We start from the raw sequence: 22,916 nt of genomic DNA on the forward strand, positions 1-22,916 counted from the left end.
GTTGAAGACATCACTATAAAATTTGCAACCTTACGTTAATTGAAACTTTCAGTAGAGATGTAACCAGTCCAGAAGTCCTCAAGTTTAACACTAACCTTATCCCCTTTAACGGGTTAGTCTCTTCTTTTTGCACACAGGTAATACATTGTTGGCAGCTAGGTACTGACTTGCATGTGCAATCTTATATTCCTCACACCTACCCACAGTTGTCACTGCCGTTCTGAAATCAGTAATGTGGGAACTGGCTGGCTGGGAGGGATTAAACGTATCTTCCTGATTTATTTTCCATGTTTCAAGAACGTACAAGACGAGCTTGCAGCCTTTCCTCACCTCTTTCTTTAAACCAGCTACAGTTCCCTCCAGTCCTCAGATAATTCTGCCAATCTAATTAAGCATGCGGAGGGAAGCCGGGTGGTCTGGGGTGTCCTGAGCTGCCCCTCACCAGCTGCCTGCCACGCGCTCTCAGTGATCAGCGGCAGGTTGGGTGTTCTGATGGAGGAAGTAACAAGCCCCCAAGGAGCTGCTCTCCTTACAGCCAGCGGTCTCAGCTCGCCGGCGTCGGCGGGATGTGAGGGAAACACCCTCTGAGGAAAAAGCCTTTGTGGGGCGGTGGCTTTGAAAGCCTGCCTGGCCAGGCATAGCCCAGAGGCTCAGAAGCAGGGGGGCTGTTGAAGAAACCAGTGATAGGGGCTAATCCTGCTGGGCCACCCAGGCCGTAGATCTGGGTCATTGGAGAAATAGGTCCAAACGGCTGGGTTCTTCCCAGTATTTTATGACTAGTACTGACATTTCCACTTTTAAAACACGGACCCCCGGAATATGAGGATTTATTTTTGAGAACTCTGACATGTACTCGGTTTCCGTAAACAAAGAATACTAAGGCTGCTTCCTGAAAGTAGAAAGCCCCACCCCCACCACCAGGTGAAGCATAGACTTCCACGCCCATCCTGTTGCTCAAGATGTTAACATCTGGAAGACTGAGAAGCCAGGCATTTGTATATACATTATTCTATAGGACTGAAATATTTAGGTTATTAATCCCTGGGAGACTGCCGCTTGGTGATAGGTGGATGTGCTTATTCATATAGCTTGCACCCTCAGAACGCTGTGCTGAGTGGGACTCAAGCCCATTCCCTTGCTCCCCATACCGCACCCCTGCCCCTGCTCCAAGGAACACTGAAACGTCTTTGAAGAGATGGACGTTGTGTGAGAATGTACAGAAACGCGTTACTAAACCGCTACCCTTTGTTGAAAAAACAAAACAAAACGCATTACTAGAAAGAAGATGATCCTGGATGTGGATAATGTTACAAAAACAAAATCATGTTATGATTTTTTTTTCCCCTCTTTCTCTTTACAGGAAACAGCCCTCAAGATAGTCCAAGAAATTTCTCCCCCAGTGCCTCAGCCCATTTCTCATTTGCACGGAGGTAAGGACTTCCTGTGGGTCAAATAGTAAAGTGTTAGGTCGAGATCGCATCTCCTGAACCCCCTCTTCGTCCTTACCCTCCGTTCCCCTGCCTTCTGCCTGTGAGATCCTGTGCATTATCATATATGGCCTTCTCTAAAGCTCCCTGCCCAAAGATAGCTTTAGACCAATGCACAACTGTTGTAAACACTTCCGCTTTAACAGTTTTATTTATTTATTTTTTAAATATTTTATTTATTTATTTGAGAGGGAGAAGGAGATAGAGAGAGCACATGAGAGGGGGGAGGGTCAGAGGGAGAAGCAGACTCCCTGCTCAGCAGGGAGCCCGATGCGGGACTCGATCCAGGGACTCCAGGATCATGACCTGAGCCGAAGGCAGTCGCTTAACCAACTGAGCCACCCAGGCACCCCCGCTTTAACAGTTTAATAATGACTTCTGACTCATGTTAGAGTTCAGTGTACCTCTCTTGGTCCTTCCCTAGATGGTGGGTTCCCAGTGAGGGCGAGAAAGATTGTTTCCTTTATTTCTCTTAACTCTAGTGCAGTGCCTTGTACATGCTTGATGTTCAACAGATTTTTATGGAACTGTCTGAGCTTACATTATAAGGACTTGACTCATCTCTGTGTCCTGGTGCATCTGCTTTTGTTGTTGAAATATATATTTTTTTAATAACCTTTCTTGGGATGACAGGGTATAAATACTCTAGGATGCCTCTTTACTTGAGAGCATGAAGCCACCAATTTAGTGATCCCCTTGAGATAAAGCCATGCATGGACTATAGGATATTTTATGTTTTCTCTTCATATCTTAGTTAGAATTTGGTACCAAGTGTCAAAGATACATGTGTTCTATCTGGGTCATGGAGCAACAAGGAAGTCTTGTTGTGAATTCGGAGGATCATAGGCATGTGATGTAACATCAAATCTTGTCAGTTCTGGATGTTCTTCTGTGACTTCTCCAAGTCAAAGGAGTCAGTCTACACAGCCACATTTTCTGTGTTCCATATGTGGAATTAGTGTACTTCACCCCGTCCGATTCCAAGCTTCCTGGGCTCCATCACCCCTCTTACACACATACCCTGTCCTCTCCTGCCCGGGAAGAACACACAGAAAACAAAATGCCCCTTCAGCCATGTCTCTGAATATTCAGGATACATTCAGTTTGTGGTCTACATGTCCAGCCTACTTATTTTCCTCAGAGACCTAACAATACCATGAAGTGGATTAACATAGCACTTAATAAAGATTCATGTGTAGATTAAAAAAAAATAGATTTGTTTTAACACGTTTCAAAGCAGCAAAACCCACAGTATCCCCACTGCTATTTGTCAGCATGCAGTGCATTTACATTACTACATCCAAAGAAAGGGACCTGTTGGCAGTATTTTCAAAATTCTCTGTAATTAAGAGTCCCTTCTAAATGTTACACATCCCCCACCATATGGAGATGCCTGTGTGTGCAAGGTCCCTGTTCTCTATCATGCCAGGACACCAGAGCCATAAGACAGGCTCTCATGGGAACTTGAGACCCCCACCCTAACTCTTTACCCAGTTCCAGCTTCTTTTCTTTTAGCAACTTGTTCTAAGCACTATCAAGAAAATGTGAAAATTAACTGGTCCCACAAAGCCTATGTTGGTCCAATTAATATTAATTCATGATAGTGCTACTCTGAGTGGAAACAAAAATCTTATAAAAATGGATAAGCAAGAACCCACCGTAGTCTTTAAAACACATCTCTTAAAAGAATGTGTTTAATTACTTGAAGTAATAAGAAAAATGCAAATCTCATTCTAGCGTGCATTTAAACATGACAGAAATCGTAGTCTCTTAATCCTGCCGGATTTATAAAAATGAAGAGAATCTGATAATTAAGTGGGTGACTGGAGGATAGAGGAATCTGATTTCTCTGCAATTTAAAAAAAATACACAACCCCCAGGCATGTTAATTTTTGACAAATAAACCATAAACCATGACATAAGATTATCACAGGAGACCTGTAGTTCATTTTGCATGCATTTCCAGATGGAACTCCCTCCACACTCTTCAAAAAATATTAATTTAGATTGGGGCATGAGTGATCATCTTTTTAAACTTTTATTCAAGTAAACAGAACCCTGCTTTTGCTATAAAAACTCAAATTGGTGTATTTTTATTTAACATCTGGTGTCTCTCTCCTCCATTTTAAAGTTGATTTTTATTCAGGAAAACATGGAAACACCACTCATGGGTCTCCATTCCCTTCCATTCAGTATGCATTTTTGAGCTTTTAAGAAGTGATATCATTTTGAGACTCTCACGTGTTATTTTGTATATTTAGTCCAACAGGGAAGAGATTGCCCTGTTTTTAAAATTATTCTTGAGTGAAAGGATAAAGATCAGGCTTATTAATGTTTACTCATCTTACTTATACCAGTATGTGATAATACTCCCCCCTTCCCCCACTAGACATCCCCTGTAATGGAATAGTTTAATTTCAGACTGGAAAATACGATGGCACTCACTTCCTATCTAATACATACGTAAGAGTAAAATTATCAAGCTAATTTTTTTACTACTAAGTAAAAAGGAGGAAAATAAGCATTGTAGCAGAGTAAATTTTGTCAGGAGCAAGGAAACATATTTTTACTTTCCTAAGAACTGTGATACAGATTTACAATCTATCTGATTACAGAATTAACATTTTTTTCTTTGACTTAAGATGGAGGTAATAACATTGTTCTGCCTTTCCTGAAAGTTGTTGGAGTTGAGGCATTACATAGTGCTTTCACTTATGTTGGAAATACGGAGCCCTGACTACATGCCATGGGTGTTTCCTAGTGGCCTCATTGTCCCTTACCAGGGTAAATCTCAGAATATATTTCCACAAGCAAATTACTAGAACAGACTCACTTGCTGAGTTCAGGTTGTTGGACACTTGTTGAGCACCTGGCATAGTTCAACTTCTTCTAGTATCAAACAGAATGTAAAACTTGTTAGTCCACGTGACTGTTACAACTAAACAAATAAATAAATCGTCTTCATACAATTATAATAGCCAGGTTGATATTGTTGTATACTGTATTAATCTAAATTTTTGTGAGTAGTGTTGAAATGTTTTTTTGCAAAACTTTTTGTATTGTGTTCCCATCAGATGTTTTTCCCCTCTTACTTTTTCACTTAGTTTAACACTAAGAGATTTCCACCCACCAAAAAAAAAAAAAAAAAAAAAAATCACTCTTCAAAAAAGCCTGTTGTTTTGACTAGAATTTAGTCTGTCTTCCGATAACATCTTATTGGTAGCTTCTGCCAAGAAAAGACAACATCGTTAGCAGGATCCAAATGGCACTTGTGTGATAGCTTTCTTGAAAAAAAAGGAAAGGGCGTGCTCCCTCTTAAGTACCCTATGTAGCATGTATAGTAACTTCTGATGTGCGGTCATAATGAAAATGCAGTAGTCCTTTGTGCCCCATTTGAGTAAATAGACACAGAGAACTTGGGGAACTTCATGAGACATAAATTATTTCTGGTCCATGGCTGCACATCTTGTTTAAACATCTTTTAGTTGTGTGTTTTCCAGAATAAGCAAATGTAATTTATGTTTCAAAGCTAATAAGAACATGTCTTGGAATTGTTCATTCATGTGAAGTATATTTACTGATACCAGAGGGAAAGGAGAGTTAATGAATCACACAACAAAATCATGGTGGGAGAAATCGTGCCCGCATTCTTTCCTGAGACTAGTTTCTGATAATTGCTATTAAATGGACTGTAGAATCCATTTAAAAATCATAACCCCCCACCTTTTTTTTTTTACTTCTAAAAATTGGAGGTGTTTAAAATATAAAGTACAGCATGGGTTTTTAAATCTTCAATAAGTAATCAAATAAAATACGACTAACCTGTGTCCATTTAATTGCTAGATATCTTTAGAAGCATGTTCTTATAATGATTTTCTTCTTAAATCTTTACCATTTTTAGTTGTTTAAAAATATTTTTAAAGAACCTATGACTTAATTGTTCCCATTCCTTGTATCTGGTATATTTACAAATATTTTATCTTGCTTCTTTTTTAAAAAACAAACTTGATTCAATTGTACTCCAATCATGGTCACAGAAATGACAGGTAAATTTTACTCAGATTTTAACATTGTAGTATTTCTGTGATTTGTCCACTTGAATTTCTCCATTTTGTCTTTGTGGACCATTTGCATTTATTGGAGGCAACATCCATGGTAGCCTGTGATTATATTTTCCCTTGACTGTAATTTAGTCTCAAATGTCAGTTTTTTTACATCTAATTGTGACATTTCTCAAATTCAAGTCTAGTGCTGTCGAATCCCCTGGCTTCAACTTCCTGTGAACGTGTCTGTGGTAAATTTGGCCCCCCTTACCTCTCACTTCGTAAATTAGTACAGTCATAAATTACAAGAAGTGTACATAGGACACTCCATCTAAAGAATGCAGTATAGGCCTTTATAATGTGTGTTTTTCCTGTTTTTCCCCATGGCAGATGCGCATCTATTTGTTTTCACAGGGGTATATGATTTTGAAGTCACAGTCTTACTTAAAATAGAGTAAATAATAAAGTAATGACTCTGGGATGCCAGAGATTTCAGAAAGTTTGCTTTCTTGTGTTCCCCTGCAACAGTATTGTCTGTACTACATCATTCGGTCATCTGAGACCCTTGTAAAGACCCTAACTTCATGACCAGAATCCACCTCGGAAGTTACCCTTGGACCATGTGGAGAGAAAAATCACTCTCTTTAAGGACTCCTGACAGTTTTGCCTCTATGACTGGGGCAGACACTTGTACTCCGCATTAGGTTCTGTCACTAGTGGAGAATTTTCTTTCTGCACATGCTGCCCCAGGCCAGAGCTGGGCTGCATATACTCACAACCTTCGCTCTTGTTGCAACACTTGACGAAGCCAGGTCATGTCAGAAGACAGTAACGCTTAGAGATTCTGAATATAGTGTCAGTCACTTATTTTAGCGTGGAAGTTTTTTGCTACTTAAGACTTGAACCAGCCCTGAGCCCCACTAATCCCCTCCCTAGGTGTGATGAGGAGGACAGTTCCCTTGAAAACAAGTGGAGAGTCTTTAGGATATAATCGAAGTCCCCACTGGCTCTTGTACCTTGCTGCCATTCAGGCCCTTCCAAAGACCCATGGCCTCAGTTATCAGCTCCCAGACACGAGTGTTTGCCCTCCTCCCTCTCTGTTTTTATTCATTTGAATCTGCTGAGTCTGACCATTGTAATTATCCCTGGTATTCATTTTGTCAAAGTGTGTTAGTGAGAGATCAATAATATGGATCAGCCCATTCACTTTCTCCTTGTTTGGGTGTATCGATTCAGTTTAAATAAAAGTCAACCTGCTGTATAATGTTTGTTTACTCTGGCCCTTGCTGAACATTTCCACATCTTCACTGACTGTATTTGTTGTCATTTGTTTGGCTAAAAATACTCAGTTTCCCTGGGGTTCCTGTGTAACCGTGCTCCAGCTTTGGCCAAAACTAATCTCCCTCTCTCAGTAGGACTGATGGACGCCGCTGGTCCTTGGCTTCTCTCCCCTCCTCTGGCTATGGGACAAATACGCCCAGCTCCACAGTCTCTGTAAGTACCTCACCGTTGTCTTCTTCCTCACAACCACACGGCTCTCTGGGACAGCAGGTGTTTTCTCTGGGTGTTTCCTGGTAGGAAGAAGGAGATAATTTCTGCACGTCTGTCACTCTGCATAGGTTCCTCATCACATGATGAGCTTACAAATGTAAAAAGGACATACTCTTTGCTGCAAGCTTTTAAACCATGGTGCATAAATTGAGTTAAGTCCCAGGATCACAAGTTTGGAGGAGATTGGGAGCTTTTGTTTCAATACCATTTGGTGAAGTTTGGGGGGGTGGGGGGGAAATGCAATCTGGTTTTATTGCTTTGGTTCCACACCAGTGATATCAGTACTGAAAACGCCATTAAACTTTTGATGGCCTGGGTCTTTTTTTTTTTCTTTTTTTTCTTGTGTGGCTTAGATGCAGGGGTTTTTTTGTTTGTTTTTGGTGTTTTGTTTCTTTGTTTTTCTCCTTCAAAGAAAAAAAAATGGCAAGCCTTAAATCTGTACCTCCTAGGTAAGAAATTTTTTTAAGAAGAGATTAAAAGAATTTAGTAGTAAGTTAAGACAAAGAGACAAAATGAAGCCATGGAAATAGAATAGAGAAAGAAGGATGCTCTTGCCCCAAACTGTAACATTTCATCAAGAGCCCTAGCAACTAATGGAAACGATTCAGTAAGTTAGATAGATGCTTTCTCAGTTTAAATTAGTGGTGTTGTGGGATATCTGTCTCTGCAGAGCTTCGGAAGCTGGAGGTCATTTAGAAAGACCAGGTCTGTTGTAGGTGTTCAATACATACTTAATGGAATGGTCCGAATGCCCTTGGACAAACCAGGAATGTGGACCTGATGATTTTAGATTTCCTTCTGGTACATTTCCATTTTCATTTTGTGAAAGTCTGTGGTTTATTGTGTAGGGTTATTCATCCATTGTTTTGTGGTGGTGGTGGTGGTGGTTTTTCACAGGCCCCAGCACTGTGCTAAGCACATACATCCAGTCACTTAATAGTTCATGCATTGAAAAGACACTACAATTGGGGCACTTGGGTGGCCCAGTAGGTTAAGCATCCAACATTTGATTTCGGCTCACGTCATGATCTCAGGATTGTGGGATCAAGCCCCACATCAAGCTCCTCACTCAGCAGGGAGTCTGCTGGAGATTCTCTCTCTCCTTCCCCTGCTACCTCTCTCCCTACTTTCTCTCTTTCTCTTTATCTCTCTCTCTCAAATAAATTTTTTAAAAAAGAAGGGACACTACAATTAAGTTTATAAACTGACTGGTATCACCACTGCCTAATATTATGTGTTTCCAGAATTTCAGATGCAATATAATGTGTTTTCTGGAGCACCTCTAATACTGCCTTGTTAAAATTTGTTGGATTATTTTTACCATCTCCCTGGTATTTTATTGAGGAGAGGTAATTTATTTGCCTATCCTCTATTCCATTTGGTTGTGGTATGTGAGTTTATTTTGATAATTTTGGTGAGACGTCCTGACAGTCTTGAGTCATTTCAGTAACGTAGAAGCCTCACATTGGAGAGGATGCTTCAAACTCCTGAATGGCTTCAGTGGACAAAACTGTCACTAAAAAACAGTTACGCTACCCTGGGCTGCTGTGTCCAGAACCATCACTGGTCATTGATCGATTTTAGATGCTGAGAACATGGGTAACTCCAGTGTGAAAATGAATGCTGAAACCGATTGACCAAAAAGAAGAACAAGGGTAACTTTCTGAAATTTAAGTATTATTCTTCTACAGACTTTCGGGGAAGTCTCTTGTCTCCAGATTCTTGTTCATTTCATCTCTATGACCTTGCTTTGCCCTTCAGTCAAGTTTTATTACAGTTTGGATACAGTAATTTGACTCTTGCAAGAAAAATAGGGGAGAATACAAGATCCTTGCATCTCTAACTAGTAAATCATACACCATTTTAAAAAGCCAATCTCTTCAAAAAGAGTGAGTTACCTAGAATCAGACCTCATTTGGTACAAATAAATTTTAAAAACCAGTTGTGGTAGAAATATTTATTATGTGCTAGACATTAGCCTGACTACTTCCGGTGCATTGTAGTCTTTGTTTAATCCTGGCAATACACCATGTCGTGCAATTGCTACTGTTCTCTACATTTTTATTTATCAGAAATGTAAGACACAGAATGCACTGAGGGGCTTTGACCAACACCCTCCTTTCTCTAAGAATACAGTAAGGTCTAGACTCCAGCCTCTTGGCTCTTTTTAAGGAATTTACATGGTATTTCTAAAAATAAATATTTTCATTAATAAACATGACCTGGCCATCTGTCACAATGGAATTATCACCATCCTTGACTTCCATATGTGTCTAAGGAAGAAGCCACCTGAGACCATTTTTAGTCACACACACATACATATTTGCTGTGCTTCTAACCAACAGCTGCTAACTGGAGGTAAGATCGCTTTTAGCTTTTCTCTTAAGTGTTTTTTAAAGAAGGTGGTACGTATAATTGTTGACCTCATCTTCCTACTTTTTCCTTCACAATAAAATCTTCTTTAAAGATTTTATTTATTTATTTGACAGGGGGAGAGAGGGAGGGAGAGAGAGAGAGAGACACAGTGAGAGAGGGAACACAAGCAGGGGGAGTGGGAGAGGAAGAAGCAGGCTTCCCGCAGAGCGGGGAGGCCGATGCGGGGCTCGATCCCAGGACCCTGGGATCATGACCTGAGCCGAAGGCAGACGCTTAACTGACTGAGCCACCCAGGTGCCCCTAAAATTTTTGCTTTCAAAATTACTTTGTGCCAAAAGACACAAGGAACTGTTATGGGTGTGAAGTGTAGGTCCTCCACACATAAAAAGTTCAGTTATCTATTCTCCCTATTGGTTATTGATAAAAATAATGAGTGAAAATTTGAAAAGCTACTTTCCATTTCCCTCAGTGTTTTGGGGTTCTTGTCCTTTACATAGTGGGGCAAAATTTGCATAAAACTGCTTAGTAGTTACATTTTCTTCTTTTCTTTCTTTTTTTAAAATATGTATTATATTTTATTTTATTTTTAAGTAATCACTATGCCCAATGTGGAGCTCGAACTCATGACCCTGAAATCAAGAGTCACCATGTCCCACTGACTAAGCCAGCCAGGCGCCCCTCATTTTCTTCTTTTCTAACTCTGAGGCACTCTCAGATTTTTATTTTGTGGGTTAAATGTTAGTCATTTAGCCAATCAGAAATGCATTTTAGTTATTTTTTAAAAGCAAACATACAGAACATAAAATTACAAACACTTTGAAAATATAGCTTAGGTTTGACAGGTAATTGTGTTGTTAGCTGAATTGCAGAACTACTTCTGCTGAAATGTAAACATCATGTCTTTATCCTTTGGGTATATGGCACCTGTAAAATTGGCAAGTGTTAAAAATGCTGTATTTCAAAATTGAAAAAATTTGGTCATAGGAAGTTAATCAGTCCTTCCAGAAAATATTTAGTTTTGCAGCTTCTTTCAACCCCAAATTTTGCCATTAAAATTAATCTATGGGGAACTTTTTCAAGATAATATTGAGGTCATAATTTTTCATTTTAAAATAAGTAATAGAAACTGCAGCAGTAGGAGGACATTCCCCCATATTTCTTAACAGATTATTTTCTGCTGAGGGAATGGAAATAAGAATATAAATACCTATAAATACGTGAGGTATGACTATAAAATGATACTACATTTAATAACGAGTAGAAAATTATGCATTCATGTGAGTATTGTCTGTTGCAAAATGGTTATCTGGAGAGACTAAATGACATCATTATTCAGAACAGTGTTGGGGAAGTCTTGTACAGCTTTATTATGTAACTCTACTCTTTGATTTATTACGCTATCAAAAGTCATGTGCAGACCAGTTGGGTGATGAGACCTGACACCGCACTTAGAGAATGTGCTAGAAATATAAAGTAATCAGACACAGTTTATTGGGAAACTCCCAAACAAATTACTGAAGCTCTCCTCAAAGTGGTACTCCCAGGATGCTTTGGCCACTGGAGGTGTCTTTGCAATATGGTGTGTGGTCTTGGGGCGAGCCTGCACCTCTGCTGCCTTGCAGCTCTCACTGGCTTCAAAAGTTCTCCACGGAGTGAGTCCCTAATCTCTACTAAAACCTAACCTTGGTTTTCTTGATTGTCCAATATCATCTCCTTTTGGGGGCCCTGTTTGATACCTTTTGAGTCCCTGAGGCCATTTTGCTGGCCTACAGTTGTCCCCAGTGCCAGAAACCCATTCTTTGTCACTTGGACAGGGTATCACCCTCCTCCCATTTGTACCTTGCTTGTTCAACTGAGAGGAGGCGCTCCTTGCCTCCTCGCTTCTTTAGTAGTGTCAAGGTTAGAACTCTTAACACCGCTGCATCGTTCCTTTTGCCGTATTCCCCATCAGTAAACCTGGGGCACATTCCTTTTGCAGTTTCCTTCTGTGGCTGCATATATGGTATAACCACAAAATTTTGTTACATTTGCTACAACTGTTTTTTAAAATAAATTGTTATTTTGTTTAATAAATGTTAAAAATACAAGTAAAGCCCTGCCCACCCAGTCCCTTTCTGCTTCTTCCCTCCACAGAGGGAACCCACCCTCCTGAAGTCGCTTGGTATCATTGTGTCATTTCCATGCCAGTACAGGTCCATGATACTTTATGTGAAACTCTAGAGACCGATGTGTTTTGGAATAAATTTTCATATTTTAGAAAGGTAACAGGATCCCTGTACTATACACAACAGCCCAGCAGCACCTGGGCCAGCAGTTCATAGTCAAATATATTAATATTTCCACCACAGCCTGAATCAACATTCACACTAAGTGGATTGAATACATATTTTGTATTCAAACATATTGAATACATACATAAATAGCTTTCCATCAGTTCAGTTGATGCTGTGCCATCAAAAGGGATTACTCTAAACTTACAAATAAACTTCGGGGTTTTAGGGTTTTGAAGTCTTGGATACAGAACCGTGGACATTGATTTTCCTCGGAGACCTCTGTACAGATTCTTAATTCTGTTTTTTTTATTAGCTGATTTCCTTATCTTCACTTTTATCATCACTCCTTCTCTCCTGCTTACAGTGATTTTACTGTTCTTTTCCGGATTGCTTGAGTTGACTTAGTTTGTATTTTATTTGTTTTTGTTTTTGTTTTTCGCAGTGAAAAGTGTTTAAGACTGTGCTTGTACTTTCTGAATAGAGATTTGGTTTATCTTGTTAAGTCTTTCTAGTAGCGTTCTCATTTTTATGGCTTATAAAACAATCTCATTACGTTATAAAAATTCCTCTTTGTCTCAGTATGGACTTATAAGGTGTTTTATAATTTCAAGGTATGGGAGTATTTTTAAGGTTTAGTCATTAATTTCTAGTGTTACTACATTGTGATGCTGCAGTGTTTATGAAGTGCATTTATTGTTAAACTAATGACAGCTTTAAAAAAAACACCTGTTAAAACTGAGATTTTCAGATGAGTGTTACCTTTACAAATATGCTTAGTCTAATCATGATTCTCTTGCTCAAAAATTTCTGTCTCTTCTGTTAGAATTGCTTATAGAGTTTACCTCCCAGTAAAAACTAAAAGTCTGTTTGCTTTATTGTTCTATTTCTCAGATTGATTAAAAACAGTGTTATTTCGCTGTTCACTTTTTCTGCATTACCTTGCTCTAAGTATTAAGTGCCAGTTTTCAAAAAGCAAATCTATATGCAAGGAATTAAAAAACTCACCACCACTGAAGCGGCTTTAAAAAAAAGAGTCTTAGCCAAAGGAAAAAAGGGAAAAAAAAAATCCAATTTTTAAAACAATGACATTAGTGAGAAAAGTATCTTCTTCTCCTCCCCTTTTTACCTAAGGCACATATCGAAGTATCACAGGACGATAAGCTTTGTAAAGGAAGACCTCATTACCTTATTTATGATCACACATCATAAAATTCATTTTATGTTACTCACCTGAAAGTCACGGTGTTTGATTGTGAGCAGTGGTCCAAGCTAGGGTACCATACTCAGTTGAGAACTAATCTGTCATTTCATGCCCCCAGATTGTCCAGGTGTCGCTTTTTTGCCTTGGCTTTGAGCGAGTCCTCCCTATTTTCAGAGCCTGGGTTTTCTACAAGAGGGGAAGCATCTTTTGGGGAATGGTCTTATAGACAAATGAGATGCAATATGGAAGGCATTTTGACCTCACAGAGAAAGCAGCAAGGATATATATTTAGACACTAATTATTGTAACTATAACATGAAAGGGAAACAACATAAAATGGTGATGTCACCCAGGTTCACCGCTTTGACTGCGAATTCACTTGAAGTCTTTCTTTCTCAGATGGTCCCCTAACCTCCCTGTGGTTTGTTGTAGTCCTCCTCTTCCTCCCAGGAGAAGCTGCATCAGTTACCGTACCAACCGACACCAGATGAATTGCACTTCCTGTCGAAACATTTTTGTACTACCGAAAGCATCGCCACGGAAAACAGATGCAGGAACACACCCATGCGCCCCCGCTCCCGAAGTCTGAGGTTGGTGGACCTGATTGAAAAATGTTACTTAATTGGATCATCTGTTTTTAACCATTTCAAGGGAAGCCTTTTGGTCCTCTAATTCATCTCTGTGTTAATTGATTTGTGAACTACCCCAAACATAGTGTGGTTTTTCCCATCTCTACATGATATTGTTAATTACCACTGAAAGGCATCTTACTGTTTTTCTTTTAATTTCTCTCAGTTTGTTAATTGGGGTAGTAGCAGTAATCACGATGGACTAACAGGACCTCCTGTAAAACCTTCTTGCCATTGGAAATTTCAAGACAGTCCAGTTGTGGTGCGGGAGCACTTAGTGTTCTTTTTTTAAGAGGGGTAAGCCTTGCTAAAAAGGAAGGTCAGCAAAAATAAAAGGATTTTCATTCAGATTCCACATTATAAAAGTTAACCCATATTTTTCATTCTTTCTTCCCTTCATGAGTTTTACTTTTTCCAAGCTTATGAATAAATTGTTAGGAGTTTGTGTCCCTTAAATTTTGACATTGAGTAGGGCCAGATATATATATAGAGAGAGAGAGATTTGTCTTACAGGTTTTTTGTTTGTTTTTGTTTTTTTGGGTTTTTTTGTTTTGTTTTTAGGATTAGACTCAAACAGAGATTTGTGTTCAGGATGTTTATTAGGGAGTGCTCAGGATTTATACCTATTTAAGGAAGGCAAGCAAGCTGACTTGGGCAGAAAGAAATCTAGCTGCCACACAGCCGCCTCCACAGGGAGCTCTGGGGATGGCGTGACCCATCAGAGTTATCCCTCTGTGCCAAATGGCCCTTACTTTTTATCCCTACCTCAGTCATTGAGTATGGTGCCCAAGGAAGGATGTGGCCTGGGTGAAGTGACTGCAGCTGAGGCCGTCTTTGAAGGAACTGATGGCTGACGGCTTCTGCGGTCCCATCCCCTGGGGGTAGCAGGTCGTTCTCTGCAGGATGATCAAGGCAGTCCATCTCCGCAGTATGAAATCTTGATGCTGTAGAATTGGTGTACTTTCCTGTTTAAGATTTTACTAAAAAAATAGTTTGTCAGGTGTTCAGTTGAATATCAAAGTTTACTGAGGAGGGTTTTCCCCTTTGTATCTTTTTTTTTTTTAAAGTAAACTCTGCGCCCAACGTGGGGCTCAAACTCATGACCCCAAGATCAAGAGTGTCATGCTCTACTGATGGAGCCAGCCAGGTGCCCCCCTCTTTGTACCTTTTTTATTTAGTATAATAAACTGGTAGTAAATGTAGCCACATTGAATAATTCGGGAATGTGTTATCATTTTGAGTTAGGGAATAAAAGGTCAATTTTATGAATTCATTTAGGGGCATTGTATTTTACCACATGGGTGCCCATTTTATGGTTTTATGAAAGGAGTTCCTTGGATATCTAGTACAGGTTGTATTCTCCCAGAAATGTAAACACACACTGAAGTTGCACAACTCCGTAATACTGAGAAGAAATAACCTACTATTGAAAGAAAGAAAAGCACACAACACTTACATGCCTCTGTTTCATATTGTACGTAATGCTTACCTCAGCACCCCGGATAGATCTCTGTGAGGCTAGAAAATGGATTTCATTGGTGACTCCTGTGCCATGGAAGACTCTCAACCCTCTTCAGTGGTACGTGGCAGAGCGCAGGTGTAGGATAAAAGTGTGAAATTATACTGTTCAGTGTGTCCTAGATGTGGGTGTTTGTAACGATCCTATTTTGTTTTATATTGCAATTCATTAATTGGTTTCCAGAACTACAGAAATGCATTCTACCTACAGAATATAATCTCAATTTAAGAACGTTTCTGAATTCGTTTTATATTGTAGTTCTAATTATTTCATGGCGTTCCATTTCTAGAGCTTCCTTTTTGAATGCTATTCAGGGTGTCACTGTTTGTGGGTATTTATGTATGTACTAATGACTGATTTTGTAGTTTATTACCTAATATACTTTTCTTGCAAAGGTTGTATAGTACTTTTGATCCAACCAATTGTTTATAAATAAAAAGCTTATTTTCATTTCATGCTGAGGCAAGTTTAAAAGGGTAATTTGCTTTGCTTGCAGTCCTGGACGTTCTCCCGCCTGCTGTGACCATGAAATAATTATGATGAACCATGTCTACAAAGAAAGGTTCCCAAAGGTAATGAATTGAATTGAAGATGCCTAGCATCTAAACGAACAGGTAACGTGGGTGTAGTGTCTGTGAGGTGGTTTGTTAGGGGAAGGAATGGGCCAATCCAGTAGTAATGAGTTAGACTCGTATAAAACAGCACCACAGCTTCTAAGAAAGGTGAAATCACTAAACATTTTTTTAAAACGGCTGACAACTAGCCACACTGTCTGTGATAAAAGTGCCTCCTCCAAAGCGAGTCCTGCTGGTTGCCCAGCCCACAGGGTGGGCGTGATGAGGTGCCGCAGGGCGAGGGGGCTTCTACACCTACATGCTGCTCTGCCCATGGTCCGGGCCTGCTGCTGTATGGTCAGGCAGCAACGTTTTTCTTCCTTAGAAGCCTGTAGAGTGGGATGTGATGAACGTCTTTTTTTCTTAAAAAACAAAACAAAACAAAAAAAAACCTCATTTTTTCTTTTCTGTGACTTCCTATGTCTTCAGCAATTATATGTCTAACCCTATTAATTTAGAAGGGAAGGGAGAGTTGCAGTGTTCCCCAATAGACTGGCAAAGGGAATTCACACTGAGCCCGAGAGGACTTGCTGAAGAGTTATTGACAGACACCCTGGCTGCAAAAACCTGCTCTTTGACGCTTCCCATCCCCTGGTTTCCGAGGCCTTTCCCCTAGTGTTCCTACACAGTCAGGAGAAGACAACCTTTCCATTGTGTTCCTGTTCCTCCCCAGCTACTTGTGTAGCCCTAGGCAAGAAAACGAAAGGAAATCTCTCTGGGTTCATAAATCACGAGCAGAGTACTTATTATTTGTAATGAACCCAACATTGATGTCATTGATTAAAGCCATCTTAGCTATTAATTACATGTCCCTTGTTCACCAGGGAAATAGGTCCTGAGTCTACATAGTCAGTGCTGGTTAGGATTTTAGAGAGAAGCAGGGGCAGAGGGTACCCCCCTGCAAAGACAGTTAATATATGCAGGGGGTACTGAGTAGGCACTAGGGCATCACAGAGAATGAAATCAAAGTTGGGAAGGGAGCTTTTGATACATGTACCCAAAGACTCTCCTTGGCCTTTTGCTCAAGATGTAGCTTTGTGAGAGAAGGATAAGGATGTTCATGGTACATTAAAACCTCCTGAACAAAACAACTCTTGGCCCACCCTGTGGAATTCCAGCAACAGTTCTGAGTTTTGAGTAGGTAAAAATGTAACTTGATATTTTTGAGCATCCATCTGAAAGTGAGAGCCCAAGATCTAAAACGAAAGCATAACAATGCACAGTATCGTTCGGCTTATTTGAAGAAGCTTCCATAGAACATTTTATTATTTGAGAGGATAGAAAAAAATAAATATCATCCTCAGATAGTCAGTTTCCCTTATATACATCAGATCTTTCTTTCATGTGATAAGACGACTGCTATTGGTGCTTTAAAAAAAAATAGACTTTAAATGAGCCCCGGGTGTTGTATGCAACTGATGAATCACTGAATTCTACCTCGGAAACTAACAATACAGTATATGTTAATTAAATTGAATTTAAATAAAACATTTTTTAAAAAAGCAGACTTTGGGGCTCCTGGGTGGCTCAGTTGGTTAAGCGACTGCCTTCGGCTCAGGTCATGATCCTGGAGTCCCAGGATCGAGTCCCGCATCAGGCTCCCTGCTCAGCGAGGAGCCTGCTTCTCCCTCTAACTCTCCCCCCGCTCATGTACTCTCTCTCTCTCTCATTCTCGCTCTCTCAAATAAATAAATAAATCTTTAAAAAAAAAAAAGCAGACTTTATTTTTTAGAGCAGTTTTAGGTTCAACAAAATTGAACTGGAAGTACCGAGAATTCCCATATACCCCCTGACCATGCCCCCCCCCCCCCAGCTTACCTCCCCACATACCAGCACACCCACCCACACACCCTCCCCGCATGAACATCCCCCACCAGAGTGGTCCATTTGTTAATGATCAATGAGCCTGCCTTTGACACATCATAATCACCCAAAGTCCATAGTTAACATTTAAGGTTCATGCCTGGTGGTGTACATTCTTTGGGTTTTCACAACTATATAATGACATTGTGTATACATTAGTTTTGAGAATTCTATTTCATAATTTGTGGAGGTCTCTGAAAATGCCAGATAAATGTGATAATTGTCCACATGTGTGTTTTGTCGTATTTCATCTGTGTGTGCATGTCTTCTCTAAATAGGCTACGGCTCAGATGGAAGAACGTCTGAAGGAAATTATCACCAGCTACTCCCCTGACCACGTTCTTCCTCTAGCAGATGGAGTGCTTAGTTTCACTCACCATCAGATTATTGAACTGGCTCGAGATTGCTTGGATAAATCCCACCAAGGTCTCATCACCTCACGATACTTCCTTGAATTACAGCACAAATTAGATAAATTGCTACAAGAGGTATGAACCACATACTATATAAAGTTTTCTGATTTGTTTTCCTTTTCCCTCGAAAAAAGCAAACGAGTGTGTTTGCTTACACGTTTTTAACCATGAGATAGAGTTCATATTCCAGGGAAGCAAAGAAGAAGAAAAAACTGATTGCTACTTGCTATAAATTGATTGTTGTCATCATTTATAGTAATAGGAAGTTAATGTAATAACCTTTACAGGAACCTCGGGACCCGACAATCTATGGCTCTGGGATAAGTGGATTGTGAAGGATTTTGAGGCAGTTATTTTTCCCCCTACCCCCAATGATAAAGTTATAAATTGCCTGAGTGCATGTGTGTTATTTGATGACGCTATCTAGTCCTAATATCTGGAAAAGCTAAATGGAAAATGGCTGGCTTCTTCCAGGCCTGTGTCGTATTAATTAACCTGTACATGGCAGTGGGTAGTAAATGGTAACTTATATTTTCATTAGTGTCAGTTCCTCTTCTAACAAAATATCCAATTTCCAAAAGACAGATAAACACAGGACCTGCCTGAGCCTAACACTTGAATGCTTAGCCCCTGATAACACCCACGACAGGAAGGAATGTGTATGGTAGAATGCAATTAGTGCATATATTGCTCTTGTGACTGAAATTGATCAGCCACAGCCTATAATAAAACCTATTTAGCCTGTATATTTGGATATATTGTATTTCTCCACCTCGAAGGGCAGAAGTTATGCCTTCTGCCCGTGTCAGCATGATTGTATGTGGTTTTCTCTCAGCATGAATATGTAAATAATTGCGTGGACCTGAAGGAAAATATTAGCATCCTAGTTTTCTGGAAATTCATATGTCTCTGCCCCTACTAAACTTAGTTCTGGCGAGATGAGATGATTTCTGTCTGACCAGCAGCCACTATTTTTCTTTTCTTTCCCATCCAAACAGTTTTCTGTACTCTGTTCCCATTACTCGTATCTCCACTTATCGTAGTCCATTAAGGCAGTGTTTCTCACCATATTTTAGGGGTGATAAATACATTGTTTTTGTTTTTTGTTGTTCATTTCCAATTTGTCTTGCACCAATTCTCCTGTAAATTAAAAATGAAAATAAATTTATAGGAAAATGATCATGCATTTGAGTGTATAAGAAATGTAAAAAATATAAGAGCTACTAAATGCTTACTCAGTTTTACTCAGGTCATCACAGACTGCTGATAGCTCAGGGACTGGCTGCAGCATAGGATATAGTGGCTGTGTGAGCAGGGATTTTGTCTCTTTTGTTCATCTAGAATAGTGTCTAACACATAGAAGAACTCTTGTCAAATAGCTTCTGACGTCCTCTCACTAAACTCACTGAAGTCTTACTGTCTTCCTTATTGTCATATCCACTGGACATTTCCCCAGAGCAGCCTATTTGACTGGAATATTGTTACATTTAGCAATAGTAACATTTTCCTTTTCTTTCTTGCTAACCCCCCTCCTTTCAGGATATTCTTAGTACCTCTATTTCTTCTCTGCTTCTTCCAAGGGCTCTTCTTCTAACTTGTGTTTTCTAAAAGTTAGCTTTCCCATGATCTGATTGGCGGTCCACTGCTCCTCCCCTCTGGGGATCTTGATGGCTATCTTAAAGACCCATGAACTCTTAACGGCTTCCCTTCTGTATCTCAGACCAGCAACTCTCTCCTAGATTTCAAATTCATGTGTTTGCCTGGCTACGAAGTATCTTTCCACCAAGGCAGATTCTTGCTTCTGTGAGGCTGTAAGAACATCTGTCTAACAGTCTTCAGTGGCTCCATTCTGCCTACATTTTGTCTACAAAAACCCTAACATGGCCTGTTGAGTACAATGCCTTGTAATGATCTGTTTTGGGGTTTCACTTCAATAGCATGAGAGGGCTCTTTGATAAGACAAGAATCACATTCAAATCACCTTGAACTCTGTGGTGCCTAGCACTGTGGCTGGTACTTGCTTTCTCAGTAACTATGGAAGGAAGGGAAGGAGGGAGGGAGAAAGAAGGTATGTATGTATATAAGCATAACAGAATATTTGATTTATCATCAAATAATTCACTTCTGCTGTTCGTTTTAATCAAATCAGCTCCCGAAAAATGCTAGAGCACTATGCATATTACTTGCTATGAGAATATCTTGAAAATGATATTTGTTAAATGGTGCATTTTTTAAAGATTTTTATTTATTCATTTGAGAGAGAGAAAGAGAGCATGAGGTGGGGGGGGCACAGAGGGAGAAGCAGACTCCCCGCTGAGCAGGGAGCCCGACGTGGGGCTCGGTCCCAGGACCCTCAGATCATGACCTGAGCTGAAGGCAGATGCTTAACCAACTGAACTACTCAGGCACCTCAAATGGTGCATTTTTAAACAGAAGAAGCAGATAAGAGAGTAACTCTGTGGTCAGCCTCTGTGAGATACTCCTATAATTCCATAGTTCTGTCCCAGGGTATTACCATAATTACTAATTTAGTCCTGTGTTTTTCATTCCTTCAGACGCTTTCTCTGAAAAGGATAGAATCAATATCCAAAGCTATTTACATTGAAATCCACCCCCAGTGGGGCGCCTGGATGGCTCAGTCAGTTGGGCATCCTACTACTGATTTTGGCTCATGTCATGATCTTGGGGTTGTGGGATCAGCCCCACATTGGGCTCTGCACTCAGCATGGAGTCTGCTTGTCCGTCTCCCTCTGCTCCTCCCTCCTGCTCATTCTCTCTCTCTCTATCTCTAACATAAATAAATAAAATCTTCTAAAAAAAAATCCCCTCCTTTCCACACACACGCTGAATTTTATTTCTAACAGGACTGGCAAATTATTTCATGGCAGTTATTAAAAAAACAAAACAAAACTTAGGTTTCAAAAATCATGTGAATGTACCATATAATAGATAAAAATTGGTGATTTTGAGGTTGCCTGGCTGGCTCAGTTGGTTAAGTGTCCAACTCTTGGTTTCAGCTCAGGTCATGATCTCAGGGTCGTGAGATGGAGCACTGTGTTGGGCTCCATGCTGGGCTCCAAGCAGGCGGGGAGCCTGCTTAAGATTCTTTCTCCCTCTCCCTACCCCTTGCATGCTCTCTCTCTCTCTCTCTCTCTGTCTCAAAAAAATTAAATAATAAAGTTGGTTTTTAAGAAAGTTTATCTTTTCGGCAGAGAAGCATGTATACTTGCGGTATGAAGAGCATTTTGGGGTATGAATAGGAATGTTTTCTTACTTATCTTCACAGATAAACATTTCCTTCAGTCAGTCCTTGTGGGAAAATTAAAACAATCTTCAGAATCACATTAACAGTGTCCTTCCAGAGTTTGGAGCTGAATGGTCACAGGGGGACTTGTACCTTTTAGATGGAGCCGTTGTTGTGGGAATTGCCTTTGCCTTCCCCAGGACGCAATTGTTGTCACTTCCCAGCTGTGACATTGTGTGCCTGCCCGATATCTCCTGGCCATGTCCCCCGTTGTCGATTTTTTTGCGGACCCAGGCAGGGTCCCCCTGTGGCTTTGATAGGCTTGATTTAACTGATGCCTTTTTAAAGTCCTGAGGTCTAGGTTAATTCCAGATGAATGCGTTTCTGTCTCCATTTGTTTTCTCACTTAGGTGTATTTGCCAAAGAAAATACTATACATAGGAAGCTATAACCTACTCAAATATGGGTCTCAGCATTTTTTACAGCAGCCAACACTTAAAATACAAACACAGGGTATCCATTAGTGTTGGCGCTTGCTGTTGGCAGCCTGGAAACAATCTCTTCTCATGCTAACTGTGTGATTTTGTTTGGTGTTGTCTTAACAAAACTCCCTCCCCAATAGTGTTAGTAGATAAAATGTTATTTGAGTTAACATTACCCATTGTATGTTTTGGCCTTAGTTACAGCTGATTATTCTTAGAAGTAAGAAGTAGGAATGAACTGATTATTTTTACAATTTTTCAAATGGAATTTGTATAATCTAAACTGACCAAAGATTTTTTAAGATACAGAGCTCTTGTTTCTCTTTGAAGAGTTCAGTAAAACACATTCAGGCTTTTTAGATTTTCTTTATATTCTTGAATTTATAAAGTAAGTATTACAGTAAGAGGACATTCTGTATGTAACCCAAATTGTCAATCAGGAAGTTAGGTGGCTTTTTTTGCTTTATCTTTAAGATTTTCCGTTTAGTTTTGATTAAGAATAAGCTACAAAGAAGATATATAACCATACCTCTTGGCATTCATTATATCTTCCAAAGTCTCTCCTTGGTGTAAAACAAAAATTGGAACGAAAACTTAAAGAATATTATGTGTATCTCCTTATACATGTTCTAGCATCCCAGCTGCTTGCTAGGACCTATAGTTGTTATTACAAGTTGGTTTTCTTTGAGCACATTCGGTTCCACAATTACTCACTAGTGGACTTTTCCCCTGTGTTTCTTTCTTTGAAATGTTAGCTGCTTTGCTTTTGCCTGTATATGTTCCTGTACCTACCTTGTGGAAAGTTGCCTTTGGTTTGATGGCTTAAAATCAGTAGACCTGTTACTACTAACTAAGTTTAATCATTTTTCACAGATGTGGTCTGCCACTTTTTCATGAGAGGGCTGGTTCTTAGAATAAAGCACCTTCAGGACTGATTTTAAATGTTTATTAGTATGTCTGTGAAATTATATTCTTTTGTACCAGCATCTTCTTGATATGCTTTTTAATCCTTAGAGGAAGGTAAATTTAAATTGTTACGACAATTTAAAAATTATGACAGCCTTAAAGTGAACATGCATAGAAGTTTACATGTTTAAACTTTTACAACTTTGGTTTTATGTCTGCCTTGTTACAGATTTACCTCATTTCTTCAAGAAAATATCATTGAAAATTAAAATGACTCAAACTGAGTTTTATTCTCAGGATATTTTTTGTGCTTTA

The 22,916-nt window shown here is 39.6% G+C and overlaps 1 protein-coding gene across 4 annotated transcripts in view; it reads left to right on the plus strand.

Annotated features, from left to right (window-relative positions):
- The window catches only part of MAST4 (microtubule associated serine/threonine kinase family member 4), a 575,892-nt gene that overhangs the window by 497,871 nt on the left and 55,105 nt on the right, over window positions 1-22,916 (plus strand). For 3 of the 4 annotated variants that reach the window (XM_027604891.2, XM_027604896.2, XM_027604900.2), the window contains 5 exons: window positions 1,361-1,430; window positions 6,946-7,024; window positions 13,364-13,521; window positions 15,576-15,651; window positions 17,835-18,044. In XM_027604891.2, coding sequence (XP_027460692.2) covers window positions 1,361-1,430; window positions 6,946-7,024; window positions 13,364-13,521; window positions 15,576-15,651; window positions 17,835-18,044 — 593 coding nt within the window. Of the gene's footprint in view, window positions 1-1,360; window positions 1,431-6,942; window positions 7,025-13,363; window positions 13,522-15,575; window positions 15,652-17,834; window positions 18,045-22,916 lie in introns of those variants that run through there. The other variant, XM_035727581.1, reaches the window with a different exon arrangement.

The sequence above is a fragment of the Zalophus californianus genome, chromosome 5 (assembly GCF_009762305.2).
Source record: "Zalophus californianus isolate mZalCal1 chromosome 5, mZalCal1.pri.v2, whole genome shotgun sequence".
Taxonomy (NCBI): domain Eukaryota; kingdom Metazoa; phylum Chordata; class Mammalia; order Carnivora; family Otariidae; genus Zalophus; species Zalophus californianus.